This window comes from Saccostrea cucullata, unplaced genomic scaffold, assembly GCF_032062105.1.
Source record: "Saccostrea cucullata isolate Sc308-1 unplaced genomic scaffold, CSIRO_AGI_Scuc_v1 ctg7771, whole genome shotgun sequence".
Lineage (NCBI taxonomy): Eukaryota > Metazoa > Mollusca > Bivalvia > Ostreida > Ostreidae > Saccostrea > Saccostrea cuccullata.
The window spans coordinates 80,461-99,047 of NW_026939965.1; the positions used below are offsets into that span (position 1 = coordinate 80,461).

General features: G+C 34.3%; 1 protein-coding gene and 1 long non-coding RNA gene across 2 annotated transcripts; one reads left to right on the forward strand and one right to left on the reverse strand.

Annotated features, from left to right (window-relative positions):
• Window positions 1–1,076: 1,076 nt before the first annotated feature.
• Window positions 1,077–17,412, forward strand: LOC134254354 (recQ-mediated genome instability protein 1-like). Its single transcript, XM_062736880.1, has 12 exons — window positions 1,077–1,204; window positions 1,818–1,964; window positions 2,132–2,236; window positions 3,840–3,959; window positions 4,567–4,700; window positions 8,625–8,761; window positions 9,753–9,811; window positions 10,377–11,220; window positions 11,550–11,638; window positions 12,769–12,882; window positions 13,657–13,698; window positions 17,257–17,412. Exons 1-12 carry the CDS (start codon window positions 1,094–1,096, stop codon window positions 17,401–17,403), a joined length of 2,049 nt encoding a protein of 682 aa, XP_062592864.1. The 5' UTR covers window positions 1,077–1,093; the 3' UTR covers window positions 17,404–17,412.
• On the reverse strand, window positions 5,642–6,537 carry LOC134254357 (uncharacterized). Its single transcript, XR_009989303.1, has 3 exons — window positions 6,460–6,537; window positions 5,975–6,078; window positions 5,642–5,804 (listed from the first exon to the last, which is right to left on the reverse strand). It is a non-coding gene; the product is annotated as an uncharacterized LOC134254357 (long non-coding RNA).
• Window positions 17,413–18,587: the final 1,175 nt, after the last annotated feature.

Below are 18,587 nucleotides of genomic sequence, written 5' to 3' on the forward strand. Positions count from 1 at the left end.
CTATCTAGATAGCTAAGACCGTGGAACATTAACTGGCAAAATTGGAAATATGCAGCTTATGTCATTTCTATCTGTTACAATCAAAACTTCAATGATAGACAATGATATGGGCGGTGGAATTCGACGTGGACAGCCGAGAAAACATTCGATGGATTGAAATTCTAGTTTGAAATTCATTTTCAATCCACCTCATGCAGCTACGCTAGAAGGCACTTTATTACTGATTGACACAGAAGACAGATAATTTCAATTTGAGTATAGTTTGAAAATAATATATAAATCAGAATTTTCTGTCCAGTGTTTTAAAGAAATAAATGAAGGGACAAATATTTGATTTCTGTTTGGTGTACCTGGTAATTTATGTATGTGTATTTTTTTGGGGGGGGGATCTTGGAAATAAATAAGAGAGTTGTCAAACATTTTTCATTGAAGACAAAACTAAAAAAAATAAGGTCGTCATCCTAAAAATTAATTGGTACAAAGCATATGATCTGACTCAATCGCCACCCTCCCCCTTCTAGAATCAAATGACTGTCTCCTGGAAAAATGTCTTATATGACTTTTACCACTTCCTTAAGATTATATTATAGCTTTATTAAAAACTCATATCAATATACCGATAAATTGCAACCAACATGTATTTGGGAATTTAAATTATTTTTCTTTTGGATCATATCTTCACACTTTGCATTTAAAAACAGCTCAGGTGGATTGAAAATGAATTATAATTTCAAACTAGAATTTCAATCCAATGTTTTTTTCGGCCGGCCCTGTCGAATTGTACCGCTCATTTCATTGTCTATCTTATAGCAGATAGAAATGACGTAAGCTGCATACTTCCAATCTTGCCAGTCAATGTTCCGCGGTCTTAAATGTACTGATTGTATTGATTACTATTGAACCTGATAATTTTTTGAAAGATAGAGTCTCATAGCTGCAAGGCTGTGTGCAAACAAATGGAGGAATGTGTGTTGGCTCCATGATGCATTACAAAGGGTACAACCTGCTTGTCAGTATTGATTCAAGTATAACGGGTATAAGTACATGTTTTCTTGTAAATGTTTCTTTCAAAGTAGACTGTTGAGACCCTGAGATGATTCCATCGTCTGTACCTGCTGCTAATGCTTGGCTGAAGTCCAGACACATCCATGTCCCGGGGGACTGGCTGGAGGCGTGTGTAGATTGGATTACTGAGGAAAATCAGGTCATTCATAAAATATCTCTTTACTTGGTACAATTAGTCAGTAGCTCATTGGCTTGCATTGCCATTCTCATGCAACTGTTTTGTAAAGCATATTTTTAAATTGACAATTTTTGAGGTAGTAAAATGAGCATTAACAAGAGTGAAAGCTTTGAATTGTGATGATGAGTGTTATAAAAAAAACAATCCTTGAAATATTTCATACAACAAAACACACAAAATGACGTTAACGTCAAACATAAGTAGAGTTGGAATTTCAAAAGCAAATCTTTTAATGAGGTATTTGCAGCTATTAATGCTGATTTATGGTTGCAAATACAGTTGATCATTAACCGTAAGTCATATGCTGACTGACGTTTTCCTTACTTTTTGTTAGGCCATTATTTACACAGACTCTGTGGCATGTTATTTAAGTTCACTGGCAATAATATTTAAGTTGGCATATGTAAAATAAGCCAAAGCAGGTGTCTTCTTCTCATCAGTTATATAGAACACTGTTTCATAGGAATCTGTTTCATAAGAATGTAAAAATGTGTTGACTGATAAAAGAGCATGCCATAGGAGTTTTAGTGGGTGTTGGAAGGCCTCCTAAAAATTCGTCCTGTTTCTTATTTAGAGAGTCCAGCTCTCTCAGACACAGTTAAATGGACTGATTTTTGAGCAGTGGCTTCTTGCAGACCTGCATGAGATTGGATCCAGCTGCCTACCAGAGCATGTAACATCCTCCAAGGAAGTCCAGATTAATGGGATGTTTGCCCTGCAAGTAATTAAGTATTAATTGTGGAAAGATTTAACAGTATAGTCAAATATACTGATAGCAAAATGCCAGGGATGAACATTTTTTTTTTGCAATTAACACAATTTGCTGTGATATATAATGAAAGTGATAAGGATTTCTGAAATGAATACCTTCTGATTGTTTGGTGTTAGGTAGATTCCATGGTGGATGTTGGGAAGCCTTACTATGGACAGTTACAGAGGGTTCAGGGAGCCAGCACAGGGAACATGGAGGTTACAGCAGAACCCACTCCCCCGGTATGTAACCTCATTGTCTGACCCTGTAACTTGTGTATGTAGTTTACAGCGGAACCCACTCCCCCGGTATGTAACCTCATTGTCTGACCCTGTAACTTGTGTATGTAGTTTACAGCGGAACCCACTCCCCCAGTATGTAACCTCACTGTCTGACCCTGTAACTTGTGTACGTAGGTTACAGCGGAACCCACTCCCCCGGTATGTAACCTCACTGTCTGACCCTGTAACTTGTGTACGTAGGTTACAGCGGAACCCACTCCCCCGGTATGTAACCTCACTGTCTGACCCTGTAACTTGTGTACGTAGGTTACAGCGGAACCCACTCCCCCGGTATGTAACGTCACTGTCTGACCCTGTAACTTGTGTACGTAGGTTACAGCGGAACCCACTCCCCCGGTATGTAACCTCACTGTCTGACCCTGTAACTTGTATACGTAGGTTACAGCGGAACCCACTCCCCCGGTATGTAACCTCACTGTCTGACCCTGTAACTTGTATACGTAGCTTGTCTAAAGACCTGGCATTTTAATTTTTATTTGTTAAAAAAATGACTGATCGTGCTTACATTTTGAATTAACATATATTCTATTGGAAAGTTTTGAATGATTTAGAATTTCATGCACACATTTCTGAATCTGTTCATGAATTTTAACTATTATAATCATTTATTTCTCATTTCATTGATTGATAATACATGTATTACGATATTTTTCTGTGACAAAATGAACATCGTAATAACGGGACTCTACTGTATACCATATGTATACAAAAATTTGTATATTCAAAATTTAGCGCAATCACCAGGTATGGAGTGGTTGGCGTATTCATGAATTAGCACTACATATATAGTGCTAAAAAATACTTACATGCATATTGCCTATGAGTTTAAGTAAAATTTTAATATCTTACTGTAAATAATTTTGAAACATTGTATTAGATTATTGCTGTTCCATTAACGTGTCCATCTGGCTGAAAATAGCCTTAAGGTATTTATTGAGTGGTTGTAGTTTGGGTGTTGAACATTTCATTAACATTTACTAGTAATTACAAACAATGAACTTCAGATTTTCTAGTCCAGGAGGATCAATAATGTGTAATTATATCAGTGTAATCTTGTGAAACTTTTACCACACGTGCAATGTACATTGTCGCATTAACCTATAGAACGTAGAGTTGACACAGTTGAACTTAATGGTCCAAGTGACAAGTGCCAGTTACCCATTTTAAATTAAAATTGATGCTCAAAAGTGAATTTGAAAAAAAAACACATTAAATATGTAATTGTATTTTAGGCCTTACATACATTTATATAGGCTAATGAAAAAGATGAATATATCAGACTTGGTGTTCAAGGCCTGATAAAATGGCAGATCGAAGAAAGTAAATGAAAAAAGGAAACATCGTATTCATTTATTAACGGTAATCATGAATTATTGCGCTGTTTGCTCCAATCACACTAAAATATGAAGCCCACTTTTTTATGTACACATACAGTAATATTAATCAAAATAATACCTGCATACTGAGATATGATGTTAACAGTCTAGTTCTTGTATATGTGAAATATACTTAAAGTTTAATAAATAAAATGACATTTTTGTAGTGGGAACCTAAGCCAACTCGGATGATGTTGTTGAACTTGACAGATGGGAATTTCAATGTACAGGGGATGGAGTACAAACAGATTCCTAGTCTGAACAACCAAATAAAGCCAGGCTGTAAGGTAGTGGATTTAATTGTTTGTTTGTTTGCGTGTGTAAATGAGGACTGCTCAGCCAGGGAGTAAGTTATTAAATTTTATTGGAAAGGTTTTTAATTCATATACCATAGAAGCAGAGCCTTTTAGTGAGAATTAAATGTTGGCATTACATGTATTAGCAAAGGTTCTGAGATTGCTAAAATTGAATATTTCTGACAATTTATTTCTGTATTTGACTTTGTTGTAAAAGTTATCTCTCTTGATTATATAACAAAAATTCAGAAAAAAATTCACCTAAAAACAAAAGAAATCAAAGTAAAACGTCTAAGGTACTTCAGTAATGCGTTTCAGTGAATTAATTTAAAAACTGAAAGTGAATATAAGAGAGCGACATTTGAAGTTTTGTTATTTTTAGTTTTAAAGACTTTTGCTTGTCTAATAGGATAAACAATATATTGGATGAATGTTTAGGAAACATGAAGATTTGTTCAGCTAAGAAAATTATATTCCCCCTTGAGCAAGCCCTTGGGGAAACTGATATTTCTCGGCTGATTAAATCTTTATTTCCCTTACAATATTGCAATACATATTATATCCAGTATTGAACCTTATCATTTTATGTCCCTTTCAGATCCTTGTGAGGGGTAGGGTGCGTTGTCGGCGGGGCATACTGATGTTGACATCAGACAATGTTACAGTGTTAGGAGGGGAGGTGGATTCACTGGTGGAGAGTAACACACCACAGAGTGTCCTCAAACAAGAAATGTAAGGAGCATCAATAACTGTACGAGGGTTGTTCGAAAAGTTGGTGGACGATGTCAATCTCCGTTATATTAATCACTGGAAATTTAAGATAAGCACATTGTAATATGTAAAAATATTTGTTTTGTTGATGTGTGAAGTTTCATTCCATTCGATTTAAGAGAAATCAATTTATTTCATTTTAAACTCAATATGTTTTGTACCCGCAGAGCACCCTTAATGGCAATGTAACGTCAAAACATAGCGTCAAGAATTTCTCAAAAATACTATCCCTATACATTTCATACAGTATTATCCAATGCCCATTCATTAAATCCTTTTTCTAATACTTGACATTTGTTTATTTAAGAATTGATATTGTTGTATAATTTCCTTTGTTAAGGTTTTAATTTCTTTTATAACTTAACTCTGCTTTCATAGGATAAGCAACTCTGAAGTGCCTATGTCTTTCCTTGACGTTCCAACTTTTAAAAGTTTTGTTCAGATTTTTACAGTTAAACCGTTTCTTCACAGATCATCCTTATCCGATACAAAGTCTCTGTCACTCAAATACTCCTATATTATTTGTACACACATGCACAACTCATTTGAGACATATTTTCTTGATGCCTTCAACATTTTTAGAGTTTATTCAAGATTTTCCTGAGTAAAACACAAAATTGCATCGTTATCTGCTGCTTCGTGACGTTCTAAAACGTCATCATTTTTTGTTGTTTTCAATAAGGCTGTTTAAAGTTAATTCTATGTTTAACGTCACATCTAAATTTCAAAACCTACGAGGGAGGGAGGAAAAAAATAAACAAACAAAATTTTCAAACAATTGTGAATTTATTCAAACTAACCTATTCACTACATTAAAAACATTACAATTAAGTAATAAAGAGCATTTAATTGATAAGACACCTAAGATAAATTTCCAAAGCAGATACTTTTCTAAGTATGTAAATCAGTTTGAGTCCTATTGTTAGCAAACAATGTATTCTAAGACTGAATGTGCAGGAAAGTGACTTTTATCTAGGCTTCAATTGTCCTTTGGATTTATATTGCCACACGTCCATGGTACCCTGGAGGCAAATGCTTCTTCTTATGGGAATAGTTGATCAATATCTACAATTAAAATTATTGATGACAATATTTAAAACTGTTCATGTTGAAATATCTCAAATTGAATTATGTTGCATTTTTTCTTAGTACTAGATCTACCAGCATTAAGTTTTGAAAGTGTGAATACTAATATCTGGACCATAATGATAGCTGTTAGATTATTTTTAATATACCTTGAATTCCACACTAAGGACAGGATTCTTCACGTCTTGGAATACCCCTACTTCTTTCCTTACTCTCCTTCACTTGAAAGGCCCTATCTTCGGTAAGCTTCTCCCTGCTCAAATGGTTAAGACAAGTACTATCTTTTCCAAAAATTGTAGCTATTTGTAGGTATATGAATTATGAAGAAATAAATTACTTTACTCATTACTGTTCCTTTCGATTTTTACAGAAATATTTTTAATATGAAACATATCAAATAAGATTTGAATGATGCTTTTCACTGTATATAGATCTTGGTTTTTTGACACACTTTCCACTCGGTAAAAAAGTTTTTCGATTCTCTCCAAAATACAATGAAAAGTTCAGCCAGTAGAATCACGAACTGAGAGTCTGTTACTGTCAGTTTGAACATGTGATTCAAAGACTGACAAAAAAATCAACAAACTAGACTTTGTCATTAACTTCAATCATAAAATCACCTTTTTTTACTTACATTTATGGTCCCAAACTCTTTAATTCACTAGTTTTCTTTAATAAGACACCAACTGCCTTTATCAAAGCACATTTTCTGTCACTACGGGAAGCAGAATTCAGTCGCTTATTGTAGAACCAAACCGGAACAGACATACGGAATTCCGAATTGTTTGTTTTTTTCAAACACGAATTTCTCATAAACCTACGCGCGCGGGTGACGTTAAACGTAGTTTTAATTTTAAACAGCCTAAGGACAACCTATCTTCTCAAGTTTATTTCTTTTCAACAAAGCGAAATATTAAACCATAATTTGGATACAAATCGATGTATTAATTCTTAATTTGAATTTCTAGGTTGTTTTTCGATTTTGCTCCATTCTACAGAGAATATGACTGCAGACATTATTCAGTGTATTGTCTGTAACTCACTAAATTTTGACCTGCTCTGCGATCCGATTTTTGCATTTTAAAATCTGGAAAAGTTTTGAATAAATCGTAACATTTTGAAAAAAATAATACAAATTATTTGGATTTATTGTTAAAATATTTCTACCAAAGTTGGGTAACATATGACGTCAAATAAAAGAGATATAACAGTTGTCCACAAACTTTTCAAACAACCCTCGTATATAACACACCACAGAGTGTCCTCAAACAAGCAATGTGAGGATCATCAATAACTTTATATAACACACCACAGAGTGTCCTCAAACAAGCAATGTGAGGATCATCAATAACTTTATATAACACACCACAGAGTGTCCTCAAACAAGCAATGTAAGGATCATCAATAACTTTATATAACACACCACAGAGTGTCCTCAAACAAGCAATGTAAGGATCATCAATAACTTTATACAACACACCACAGAGTGTCCTCAAACAAGCAATGTAAGGATCATCAGTAACTTTATACAACACACCACAGAGTGTCCTCAAACAAGCAATGTAAGGATCATCAGTAACTTTATACAACACACCACAGAGTGTCCTCAAACAAGCAATGTAAGGATCATCAATAACTTTATATAACACACCACAGAGTGTCCTCAAACAAGCAATGTAAGGATCATCAATAACTTTATATAACACGCCACAGAGTGTCCTCAAACAAGCAATGTAAGGATCATCAGTAACTTTATATAACACGCCACAGAGTGTCCTCAAACAAGCAATGTAAGGATCATCAATAACTTTATATAACACACCACAGAGTGTCCTCAAACAAGCAATGTAAGGATCATCAATAACTTTATATAACACACCACAGAGTGTCCTCAAACAAGCAATGTAAGGATCATCAGTAACTTTATATAACACACCACAGAGTGTCCTCAAACAAGCAATGTAAGGATCATCAATAACTTTATATAACACACCACAGAGTGTCCTCAAACAAGCAATGTAAGGATCATCAGTAACTTTATATAACACGCCACAGAGTGTCCTCAAACAAGCAATGTAAGGATCATCAATAACTTTATATAACACACCACAGAGTGTCCTCAAACAAGCAATGTAAGGATCATCAATAACTTTATATAACACACCACAGAGTGTCCTCAAACAAGCAATGTAAGGATCATCAGTAACTTTATATAACACACCACAGAGTGTCCTCAAACAAGCAATGTAAGGATCATCAATAACTTTATATTGATTCTGTTAAAGTAATTTATAGTAGGAAAATTTAAAACTGTCACATTGAAGATTATTACTCATTCTAAAGACAAAATATTTCATTCACTGAAAGAAGATATTACTGTGAAATCACTCATTTATTTTTGTTGGGTTTTAATTTTTGTTGTTTTTGTGGTATGAAGAGACCCACAAACTTATGTCCACCACAAAATGTAAAATGTAATAGGCAGAACTTATGATTATTTTCTTCATCCAGGAAATGAACCCCCCAAAAAACCATAGTTTTTCTGCAAGCCAAGGATGTTTGACCCCATGGAAATATGTGATTTTACAGCATTTGGTTGTTTTATTTATGTATCAAAAGAACAATATTTTCAATAGTTTAACCTTGATTTGATGTGACATTTTTGATATGATGTATTTGATATCTTGAAAACTACTTATGTAATATGTATCCTTTTCATCCCAAACCCAACAGTGTATTTGTTGCTTGAATTGAACTATCTCAGTCAAGATTTCTAATCTATGAATATGTTATTTCTAGGGAGCAAAGTCTACAGTATTCTGGTAAAGAATATCATCAGGAGTTCTCAGGAAGTGATTCCATGAGAGCCAAAAAGAAAATAAAAGTGGAATCCATGTCAAAACCACAGCAGTCTGCAGTGAGGGGCAGGGCACCAGGTAAGATGGTCTCAGATACCACCAGCTGATGAATAAAAATCATTGGATGTCAGAGTAGAAGACAAGATCAATAGAGGGTATCCAATGATGCAGATTAAGTACAGGTGGAAATATACAATTACAGATTGTTTTGAAGGGAGAAATCACAATTTATCAGGTGAGAGTAGGGTTGTCAAGTGCCATCAGGCGACAATTTACTCAGGTCCAGTAATTTGTGATGTCCCCCTTCTAAACGGTCCATGTCAGTTTTATTATCCTGAAGAATCTAAATTTAATGAAAAAGAGTTGAAGATAATAGTCACACCATTTGTTTTCTAATCACTGCCATGATTCAATACTTTTAAATATGATAACTTTGATATCACTTTTGAAATTAATTGTTCACCACTCCTACATAAATGGCAACTAAATACAAGTTATTTCATGACATTTAAATTTCATCAGAAGCGAGACCACATATTTGTCACCCTGCACATTTGCTTGAGCTATTAATAATTTCATTGACATATGAAAGGAGACAACACAGCTTTGACAATCACAAATTGTTTTCCTGCACATGTTATGCTCTTGATAAATCAGATTGACTGTATTATTCTGAAAAATAATACTGTACAGCTTAACAATAAATGCAATCAAACCTCATTATGTCAAACTCATTGGCTCTGAGAAAATACTTTGATATTACCAAGGATCTGAGATATCGAGGGTAAAAATTAATGTTGCAATAAGCAGGTGAAACTTCCAACTCACTTTTGACATATCCATGGTATTAGATATATCAGTGTGTGTCTAATCTGAATATTTCTGGTTGTAAATAAATATGCCAAATTACATCTTTAGCAATTTAATTAGACAATATTATAAACATTCAAATTTAACTGAAAGGAAGTTAGGGCAAGACTGAAGTCTATCTGTAATGTTAAATAATGATGTCACCAAATACTATTTCAACAAAAATTCTTTTGATTTCTATTAATTTGTTTTGAATCAGAACAAAGTACGAGGAATGCAGCTGTCCCTAAACAGGAAGCCGTAAAAGTAGAGGATGAGGTAAGACTACCACAGTTAGAGATAGGGTCATTTTTAATGTCTGAGAAAGGGTGAACACAAATCTCTGAGATAGGGCCTATTTAAATATTTGATGTACAAGTATCCAACATGACTCAAACAAGTGTCCAAGAAAAGTTCTATAGATACTTTTGTGTAATACAGGGGCTTTAGCGGCATTTTGCCCTAAAAAATGTTGGACGGATATGATCTAAACCAATATCTGAGATGGGACCTAAGCAAATCTCTTAAATCATGTTTAAAAAATGTTTATGTTTCGATTCAGAAACGCACAGTAATTTTATAATGGAACAAGCTTGGCAGTCTGACTAAAGCCAGCTCCTACTATTTCACTTTGTCCTACAAATGAAGTGAAATAGTAGGTGCTGGCTTAAGTCAGAGTGCCAAGCTTGGATACAGCAGATGTCTGCTGCTAATCATTTCTTATATGTTAGCAATTTGACTGTGCTGCCAATATCTTTAAAAGGAGCAGTATCTAATGTAAATTGGAGCTATTAATCATTGAGTTTCATAGTACATTACATACTTTTTGGATGACACATTACAGTGGGGAGATGATATTGAGTTAGACAGTTTGTTGGAGGAGGATTTTGACATGGATGCTGTCCCGCCCCCTCCTGCCACAGCGACCAATCAAAATTGTAGACAATGGAAGACAAACGCTGCCTCAAATAAACAGCCATTTAAGACAGGTCCCCCAGAATCTCAGACATTGACACAATATCAAAGGCTTTCTTCTCAGTCAGTCCCTAACCCTGCTACATCAGTGAGAGGAAACACAGGGTGTGAAGATAGAAGTTTTCAAAGAGCAGAAGAAAGACAGAAAACTCATGATGGGCATCTGCCTGTTAGAAAAACAAATCTAAAAACAGAGGTGTGTAATGCCTCCAATAATAGTGCTAAATATAGTGATAACACTTTGACAGCTAGTCAGACTATGGTGAAGACAAGTATTCCTCAGAAGAAGAGGATTAGTGGTCTTCCAGATAACGCTGTTGTTGATGAGGAGCTGTTTGATGATATGGATGATTTTGACATTATATCTGTTGGTGATGGCTATTCTGTTCCTCCAGCACCCTGCACTGGATCACAGGGCACAAATAAAAACACAGATAATAGGGAAACAAGTACAGCTAAAAATCAACAGCAGCAGAAGTCATTATTGCCAGTCCAAAGGAAGAAATTATTTAACAGTCCCCAGCAAACTATAAAGGAAGAGAAAGCTTCACAGCTGGTAAACAGTCAGAAAATATCTCCTCCATGTGTAGCTCCAGCCAAAACTGTAAGGTTCCAGAGAGAAGAGAAAACAAAGGAAAAGCCCATCTCTATTGCCATTACAAGTCCACTGAAAACAACACAACCCATAAGAGACCAACAAACAAACATTCCAGGTACATGGAAACTGTATAGCACTGAATTTTCACACCACTTTATTTTTGCCAGATAATCATTAGCAAGACAAAATTTTTACTAATAGCAGTAAGTGTTGCATATGTGGAATACCAATAGAAAAGAGAATGAAATTTTCGTGAGCACAGTATCGCATAATTATTCGAAAATAAAGGTCTAATGAATTGAAAGTGATGTAATATATTTTAAGGTTTGGTTGTTTTAAAACATTTCGATTTTGATTGTTTTCAGTAGATTGTGCATTACGTAGTACATGTATGTGTATGCATACAGTGTAAGATGATAACCTGATGATCTATGTCTGTTGCAGAGCTACCCTGTGATGCCAAACCCTTCACCTATCTGGCCTTTATAAAGAAAAGAATCCCTGTCAGTCAACCAATCACCTTCAAAGTTAAAGCAAGTATAACTCAATACACAAGTATTTATGGACAGAGTTAATGTGTTAGTCAAAAAAAAAAGAAATTGCTATATATTGCTTCCAAGAAGGGAGGGTATATTGCTTTGCTGCTGTTTGTCGATTGGTCAGTCTCTTTCTATTCGTTTTCTTCACAGAGGTCGCACAAACTGAACTAAAATTTGGTGTACAAACTTATCATAAAAGTGTCTAGGCCAGGTTCTGCTTTGAAACTTTGTAACTTTTTATTTCACTAAAGTCCCCACATGGGTTATTTTAGTACAAGAAGAGTTTAACAATGCTTTGGCTACGATCTTGCTGTTTTCGACAGAGTAATGCCCAGTGGGCTTAGAATTTTAAAAAAAAAAAAATTATTTGTAGTTTCTATTCAATTTCTTTGCAGAGTTTGCACATACTGAGCTAAATGTGGTGTACAGATTTATCATAAAAATATCAAAGCCAGGTTTTGCATTGGGTATGATCATGCAATTTTTGTCAGAGTAATGCCCCATGGACTTAAAAAAGCTCCAGTTTAACTCTTTACAACTTACTGAATTTTTATGCAAGATACACTTAACGTCACGTCATAGAAATATGACGTTACCGTTTCCCCGCAAGCACTTTATAGTCTGGTACAAGTTTATCTAAAGTTTAGCGTAAAAATATTATGATGATATATTTTAATGAGAAAATTACTTTCCTTATTTTAGAAGTTCAAAACAAGTATAAAATAGAAGTAATTTTGCGATAAATTGAAGATAAAATGAACTTTTTTAAATGCGTGATTGTGGGGAAACGGTATATGCGTGATTTTGCGTTAGAAATAGGAAATAGTATATGCGTTAAAATGCATGACTGCGGGGAAGGGGATTAATATTTGCAGTTTCTATGGATTCTTTTCAGGGGTTGCACATGCCGAGCTTAATTTGAAGTAAAGATTATCATTAAATATATCTAAGTCAAGTTTAGTTTTGGGTTTAGCACTTTTGAAGAGAGGGAGAGCAAAAGTGTTTGATAAACATCTTTTATACCAAATAAAATGTAGATGGGATATAACAGCTTTGGATGCTTTAAGTTTATAATTTTCATTGAATGTTAATAATTCATTGACATTTTGACATTCTATCTTCAGGCCTATGTGTCCACACTTACAGACAAGCTAAGCAGGCCAGCAGGCATTAAATGGCAGTTACCATGTAAAATAAATGACGGCTCAGCTGTGATGGATGTTAATCTCTCAGACAAGGTAATATATAGAGGATATCTATATTGTGTGATTTGATACTGGCTTTTTCCAACGAGTTGAAATGGTGTATATATTCCCTAGGCTTGTCGAGTGAATATACACCATTTCAACGAGTTGGATAAAGCCAATATCAAATCACACAATATTAGATGTTCTATTTATATCATACGACTTTTGTTTTAACAAAACTTTGAGACTTCCCCTGCGAAACTACATGAATGATTGCTTATTCAAATTGATGACGTATAACTTGATGACGTTGCACCGTTGATGTTGACGTGCCTCGAAGGAAAGTAGATCGTGTTCAAAATTTATAATTTATGCTATCTGTGTCTGAAAACATTATGTGACAATTGCTGGAGCTTTACATCAAACGAACTTCTGACTGAAAGTTGTAAGGACCATGGGATCGTGAAAATTAACTCTTTGTACGATGGCAGTACAAAACTTGTTATAGGCAAGGCTATGGGCCTACTTGTAGATTCATTGTTGATCCATGGTAAGTTACACCTACATTACTAGGTAGGCATACACAGTATAATATAAAAAAGCATTATTGGAGATGTTAAAGGAATCTTATAACAACAGCTTAACTGCTAGGCTTTACTTCCTCTGAAAAGGATTTAAAGGTGGTTAAAAAAATTAAAACATTTTAACTGAATAAAAATAACTGTCTCTTGTTTATGAAACAGGAAGAATTTTGTAGTATTCTTGTATAAAATAAATGTAGAAATACAGAGACTGTTGAGTAGTAATAATATTTAATTCTTACAGGTACTTACTCATCTAATAGGTTTCTCTGCTCCAGAGACTATGGTAAGTCTAATTCAGTAAGCTATCTTTAAATAATTGTTTGGTTGCCCTCTCCCGATTGATTGTATGTTGTTTAACGTCCCTCTTAAGAATTTTTCACTCATATGGAGATGCCACCACTTGCCGGTGGAGAGCTGCAAATTTTGCCCTATAGACCCTTTTCCAATGAAATTTTTTGCCTCAGAGTTATTCCCCTTAGCCGCCATCTTGTAGGGCAAAGTAGTGAAATTACCTCTTTGAGCAACCAATTTTAAACATGCATGCAACAAATATATGGGGGAAAATATTTACAAATTTAAAATTATGAATTAGAAGAGGGTTTAACAAACATATATTCATAAGAAAAATAGTGTTATCATTACCTCAGTATCCAGTTTAACAAATTGAACTTGGTTGAATAATGAAGGGATCTGGGGATGTTGACCTACAATATGGCGGCCATGGGGAATAACTCTTGCTAAAATCACCTCAATGGAAAACACTCTATACTTGGCACTCAGGGCCATTGAGCAGTGAGGGATTTTTATACGCCCGTCTTAAGACGGGACGTATTATGTTACAGGCTTCATGTCCATCCGTCCGTCTGTCCATTCGTGTCCGGCTCATAACTTTAATACTATTAGGCCTAGGATTATCAAACTTTGTCAACTGATAGTTCTTGGATAGACGGTGTGTCGCTCACAAAAAGTAGGTCGCTCTGACCTTTAATAAAGATGCTATAGCCAAATATGGAAAAATCCTGTCCGGCTCATAACTAGAAAACTATTAGACCTAGAGCTTTCACACTTGGCAAAAGTATAAATCTAAGGTAGAAGGTGTGTCGCGGCCTATTTCAAGGTCACTGTGACCTTTAATTAAAGTGATTATTATTAAAAAACTAAGTCTTTTAAATTTTAAATTTCATAATCCTAAAAAATGAAAAAATATAGTTGTATCCTTATTAAAAAATGTTAAATTAAGTAAAAACTTATTTTTTCATCATATACTTTACAGCAATCTGTAACAAATGTTAATATTTTTGAGAGGAATTCAGTTTGTCCCATGGGCATAATTATCAAGCACTGGTCAAGGAGAATTTTGATAGCAGAAATGTGCATGTTAAATTAGAGAGAAATTAATGAGTTTATTGTCGGGAGCTAACTGACAAGAGCATCTCTAGATCTGATCATGCAGTGTTATCTTAATTTATCTCTTGGGAGTTGGGCAAAAAGAAATGGCCTCATAGTTGCTTGTGTTAATTAAGAGTTCTTGATGGCTATAGTCCAGATAAAGATCTTTCAATTGGTGTAATGTAATTAAAACAAATTGATGTTTTAGTGTAATGATTAAAACTAAATTAGTATTGTACACAATATAATTAAAACTAATTATACGTTCATTGTGTTCATTGAAAAAAAAAATTACATTTCAATTTTTATATATTTGCAACAAATTGCAGTCATGTCTCACTTAGAATTTTATAGTCTAAAGAATAATTCATTTTTGATTTTTTTTATTAGACTGTAGCATTTCCATTATTTCATAAAATATGCAATAAACAATTTAAAGCTGCAGATGGATATTTCCTGTTAAGCTCTAAACAGCCAGTTTAGAATTATATGATGTATTATTTGTTATTATTAATCCCTACACTGTAAGTCTCTTAGAGATGTATGAACAATATTTTAAACATGATAAGACGTGGAAATTAGATCATTGATATTTGATGGGCATATCATGCTGTGGCGGGGCACTTTATTTTTGTGCTAGCTCCTACTGCGACATGGGACCTCGGTTTATACGGTCTCATCTGAAGAAACTATTCAAGATAGTTAGAGCTAATCAACTGCATTAAAAAAAATCTAACCTTTATCTTCCAATTGACTTTGACTTCTTTTTAGCTCACCTGAGCTGAAAGCTCAAGTGAGCTGAGCTTTTCTGATCACATTTTGTCAGTCGTCCGTCTGTCCGTCTAGCTGTCTGTCTGTCTGTCTGTCTGTCCGTCTGTAAACTTTTCACATTTTCGACTTCTTCTCAAGAACCGCTGGGCCAATTTCAACCAAACTTGCCACAAAGTATCCTTGGGTGAAGGGGATTCAAGTTTGTTCAAATGAAGGGCCACGCCCTCATTCAAGGGGAGATAATTGGGAATTAATGAAAATTTGGTGGCATATTTTAAAAATCTTGTTCTCACGAACCACAGTGCCAGGAAAGATGAAACTTATGGGGAAACAACCTCAGGTAGTGTAGATTCAAGTTTGTTCAAATCATTTGGCCGACCAAAGTTTTACATAGAAATATATAGGAAAATTCTTTAAAAATCTTCTTCTCAAGAATGACAAAGCCATAATTGATCATATTTATATGGAAGCATGCTCAGGTAGTGTAGATTCGAGTTTGTTCAAATCATGACCCCCGGGGGTAGGGCGGGGCCAAAATGGCCGACCAAAGTTTTACATAGAAATATATAGGAAAATTCTTTAAAAATCTTCTTCTCAAGAATGACAAAGCCACATATAATTGATCATATTTATATGGAAGCATGCTCAGGTAGTGTAGATTCAAGTTTGTTCAAATCATGACCCCCGGGGGTAGGGCGGGGCCAAAATGGCCGACCAAAGTTTTACATAGAAATAGATGGAAAATTCTTTAAAAATCTTCTTCTCAAGAATATAATGATATATATATGGAAGCATGCTCAGGTAGTTAGATTCAAGTTTGTTCAAATCATGACCCCCGGGGGTAGGGCGGAGCTAAAATGGCCGACCAAAGTTTTACATAGAAATATATAGGAAAATTCTTTAAAAATCTTCTTCTCAAGAATGACAAAGCCATAATTGATCATATTTATATGGAAGCATGCTCAGGTAGTGTAGAATCGAGTTTGTTCAAATCATGACCCCCGGGGGTAGGGCTGGGCCAAAATGGCCGACCAAAGTTTTACATAGAAATATATAGGAAAATTCTTTAAAAATCTTCTTCTCAAGAATGACAAAGCCATAATTCATTATATTTATATGGAAGCATGCTCAGATAGTGTAGATTCAAGTTTGTTCAAATCATGACCCCCGGGGGTAGGGCGGGGCCACAAACTAAAGTTTTATACATAAATATATAGGAAAATTCTTTAAAAATCTTCTTCTCAAGAAAGACAAAGCCATAATTGATCATATTTATGCTCAAGTAGTGTAGATTCAAATTTGTTCAAATCATGACCCCCAGGGTTAGGGCGGGGCCAAGTTTTTAAAGAGATATATAGGAAAATTCTTCAAAAATCATTTTATAAAAAATAGCAAATCCATGATTGGTCATTGGACTACTTTTGGATTTAAACTTTACAATAAAAAGCCATTTTCTACTTTTTCCTACTCTTAGTGCTCAGGTGAGCGATGTGGCCCATGGGCCTCTTGTTTTCTTATATTTGCATTAAGTCTGTTCCAGAAACTATTTAATATATATTTATCAAACTTCATCTATTGTACACTTGTGTATATATATATATATGTGGAAGTGTTTTAGTGGATGACTAAGCACAATTGCATGTGTTAAAGTAATTCTCAGAATAAATACTTTGATTTTCAGGAGATGAAACATATGAAACCAGACAGTTTTCTAATGAAAAAGCTAAATAAAGTAAGTCCTATCAGTAATCAACTTTTCAGCATAAAGTATCATGCATCTTATAAATCTGTCAGTATGAGGTTTTGTTATATCTTTCCTTTTCAATGATATGAACTAAATTATCCCCACATGATACAATTTGAGAATGTGTTTTTGAATACCAGTACAAGTGTACTGAATTCTCACCGTATTTCAGATCGAATGCAGCCTAGAGGATAGGGCTGAAACGATACGCCCCCTACACGATACGATACGTATTGCAATACTTGTGTCACAATTCAATTTTTTCAATACGATACAATTTAAGAACGAAACTATTCATAATGTTAAAGAAAACGTATTCAGATTTCAAAAAAAAAAGAGTAAAAGGTGGTGATACAATAGAAATATATTACCAGGGGTATGCAATTTAAAAATTCAAGTACTAGCCCATGGGCTAGTGGCAGCAATAAAGTTACTAGCCCTAAGTAAAATGTTACTAGCCCAAATATAGGGACAAAAATTAAAATAAAACTAATGTTGAAAAAAAAATTAATCATTGGAAAAGTCAGGGTACTAAGGTCATTCTTTTGAAAATTAAAATTTTATTCTCACTATAAGATTAAATCATATAAAATTAATGATTATGACAGAAAATATTATCTGAAGATCTTTCCTTTTCTGATTATTTTGCACTAGCTCATTTAGAATGAAAATAAATTCATTTTGTTTTCATATTAAATCCTTAAATACACTAGAAATATATTTCACGTGAATCACACTGATCTTTCAGTTGAGTGAGTGATCGTAAATAATTTAATGAGATATCTGCATGTATTTACAATAAACGGAGGAATGGAAGAAATTCGGATTAGGAAAAAAACGATCGTTTTTGGAAGTAAATAAGTCAGGAAGTACTGCAAAATGGAGAAAATTATGGAGATTTATTGACAGTAGGAGCATGCTGCCTGGAAAATATTCACTGTTTGGGAACTTGATAGAAAATAATGAGTAAAATACCGGTTGTACTTTTCATGTATTACATGCGTAGTTATAATTTTTGCTAGCCCGAATTTACTAATTTGTTAATTCCACATCTCTGATACTTGTGGTTCTGTTGATTAAGAACACTTTATTCGTATAAATGATAGCAGAGGCAGTCTACTTTGAAACTTTACCGTCCCAATTTTCTCCCTCGTGTGTGTCAAACTGTTAAAATAAGGTCGAACCCGATCTATTTCAAAGAGTTAACCAAACCCGATTATAAAAAACGTATCGAACCGAAAATCGAGATGGTGAATCGAACATTGAAC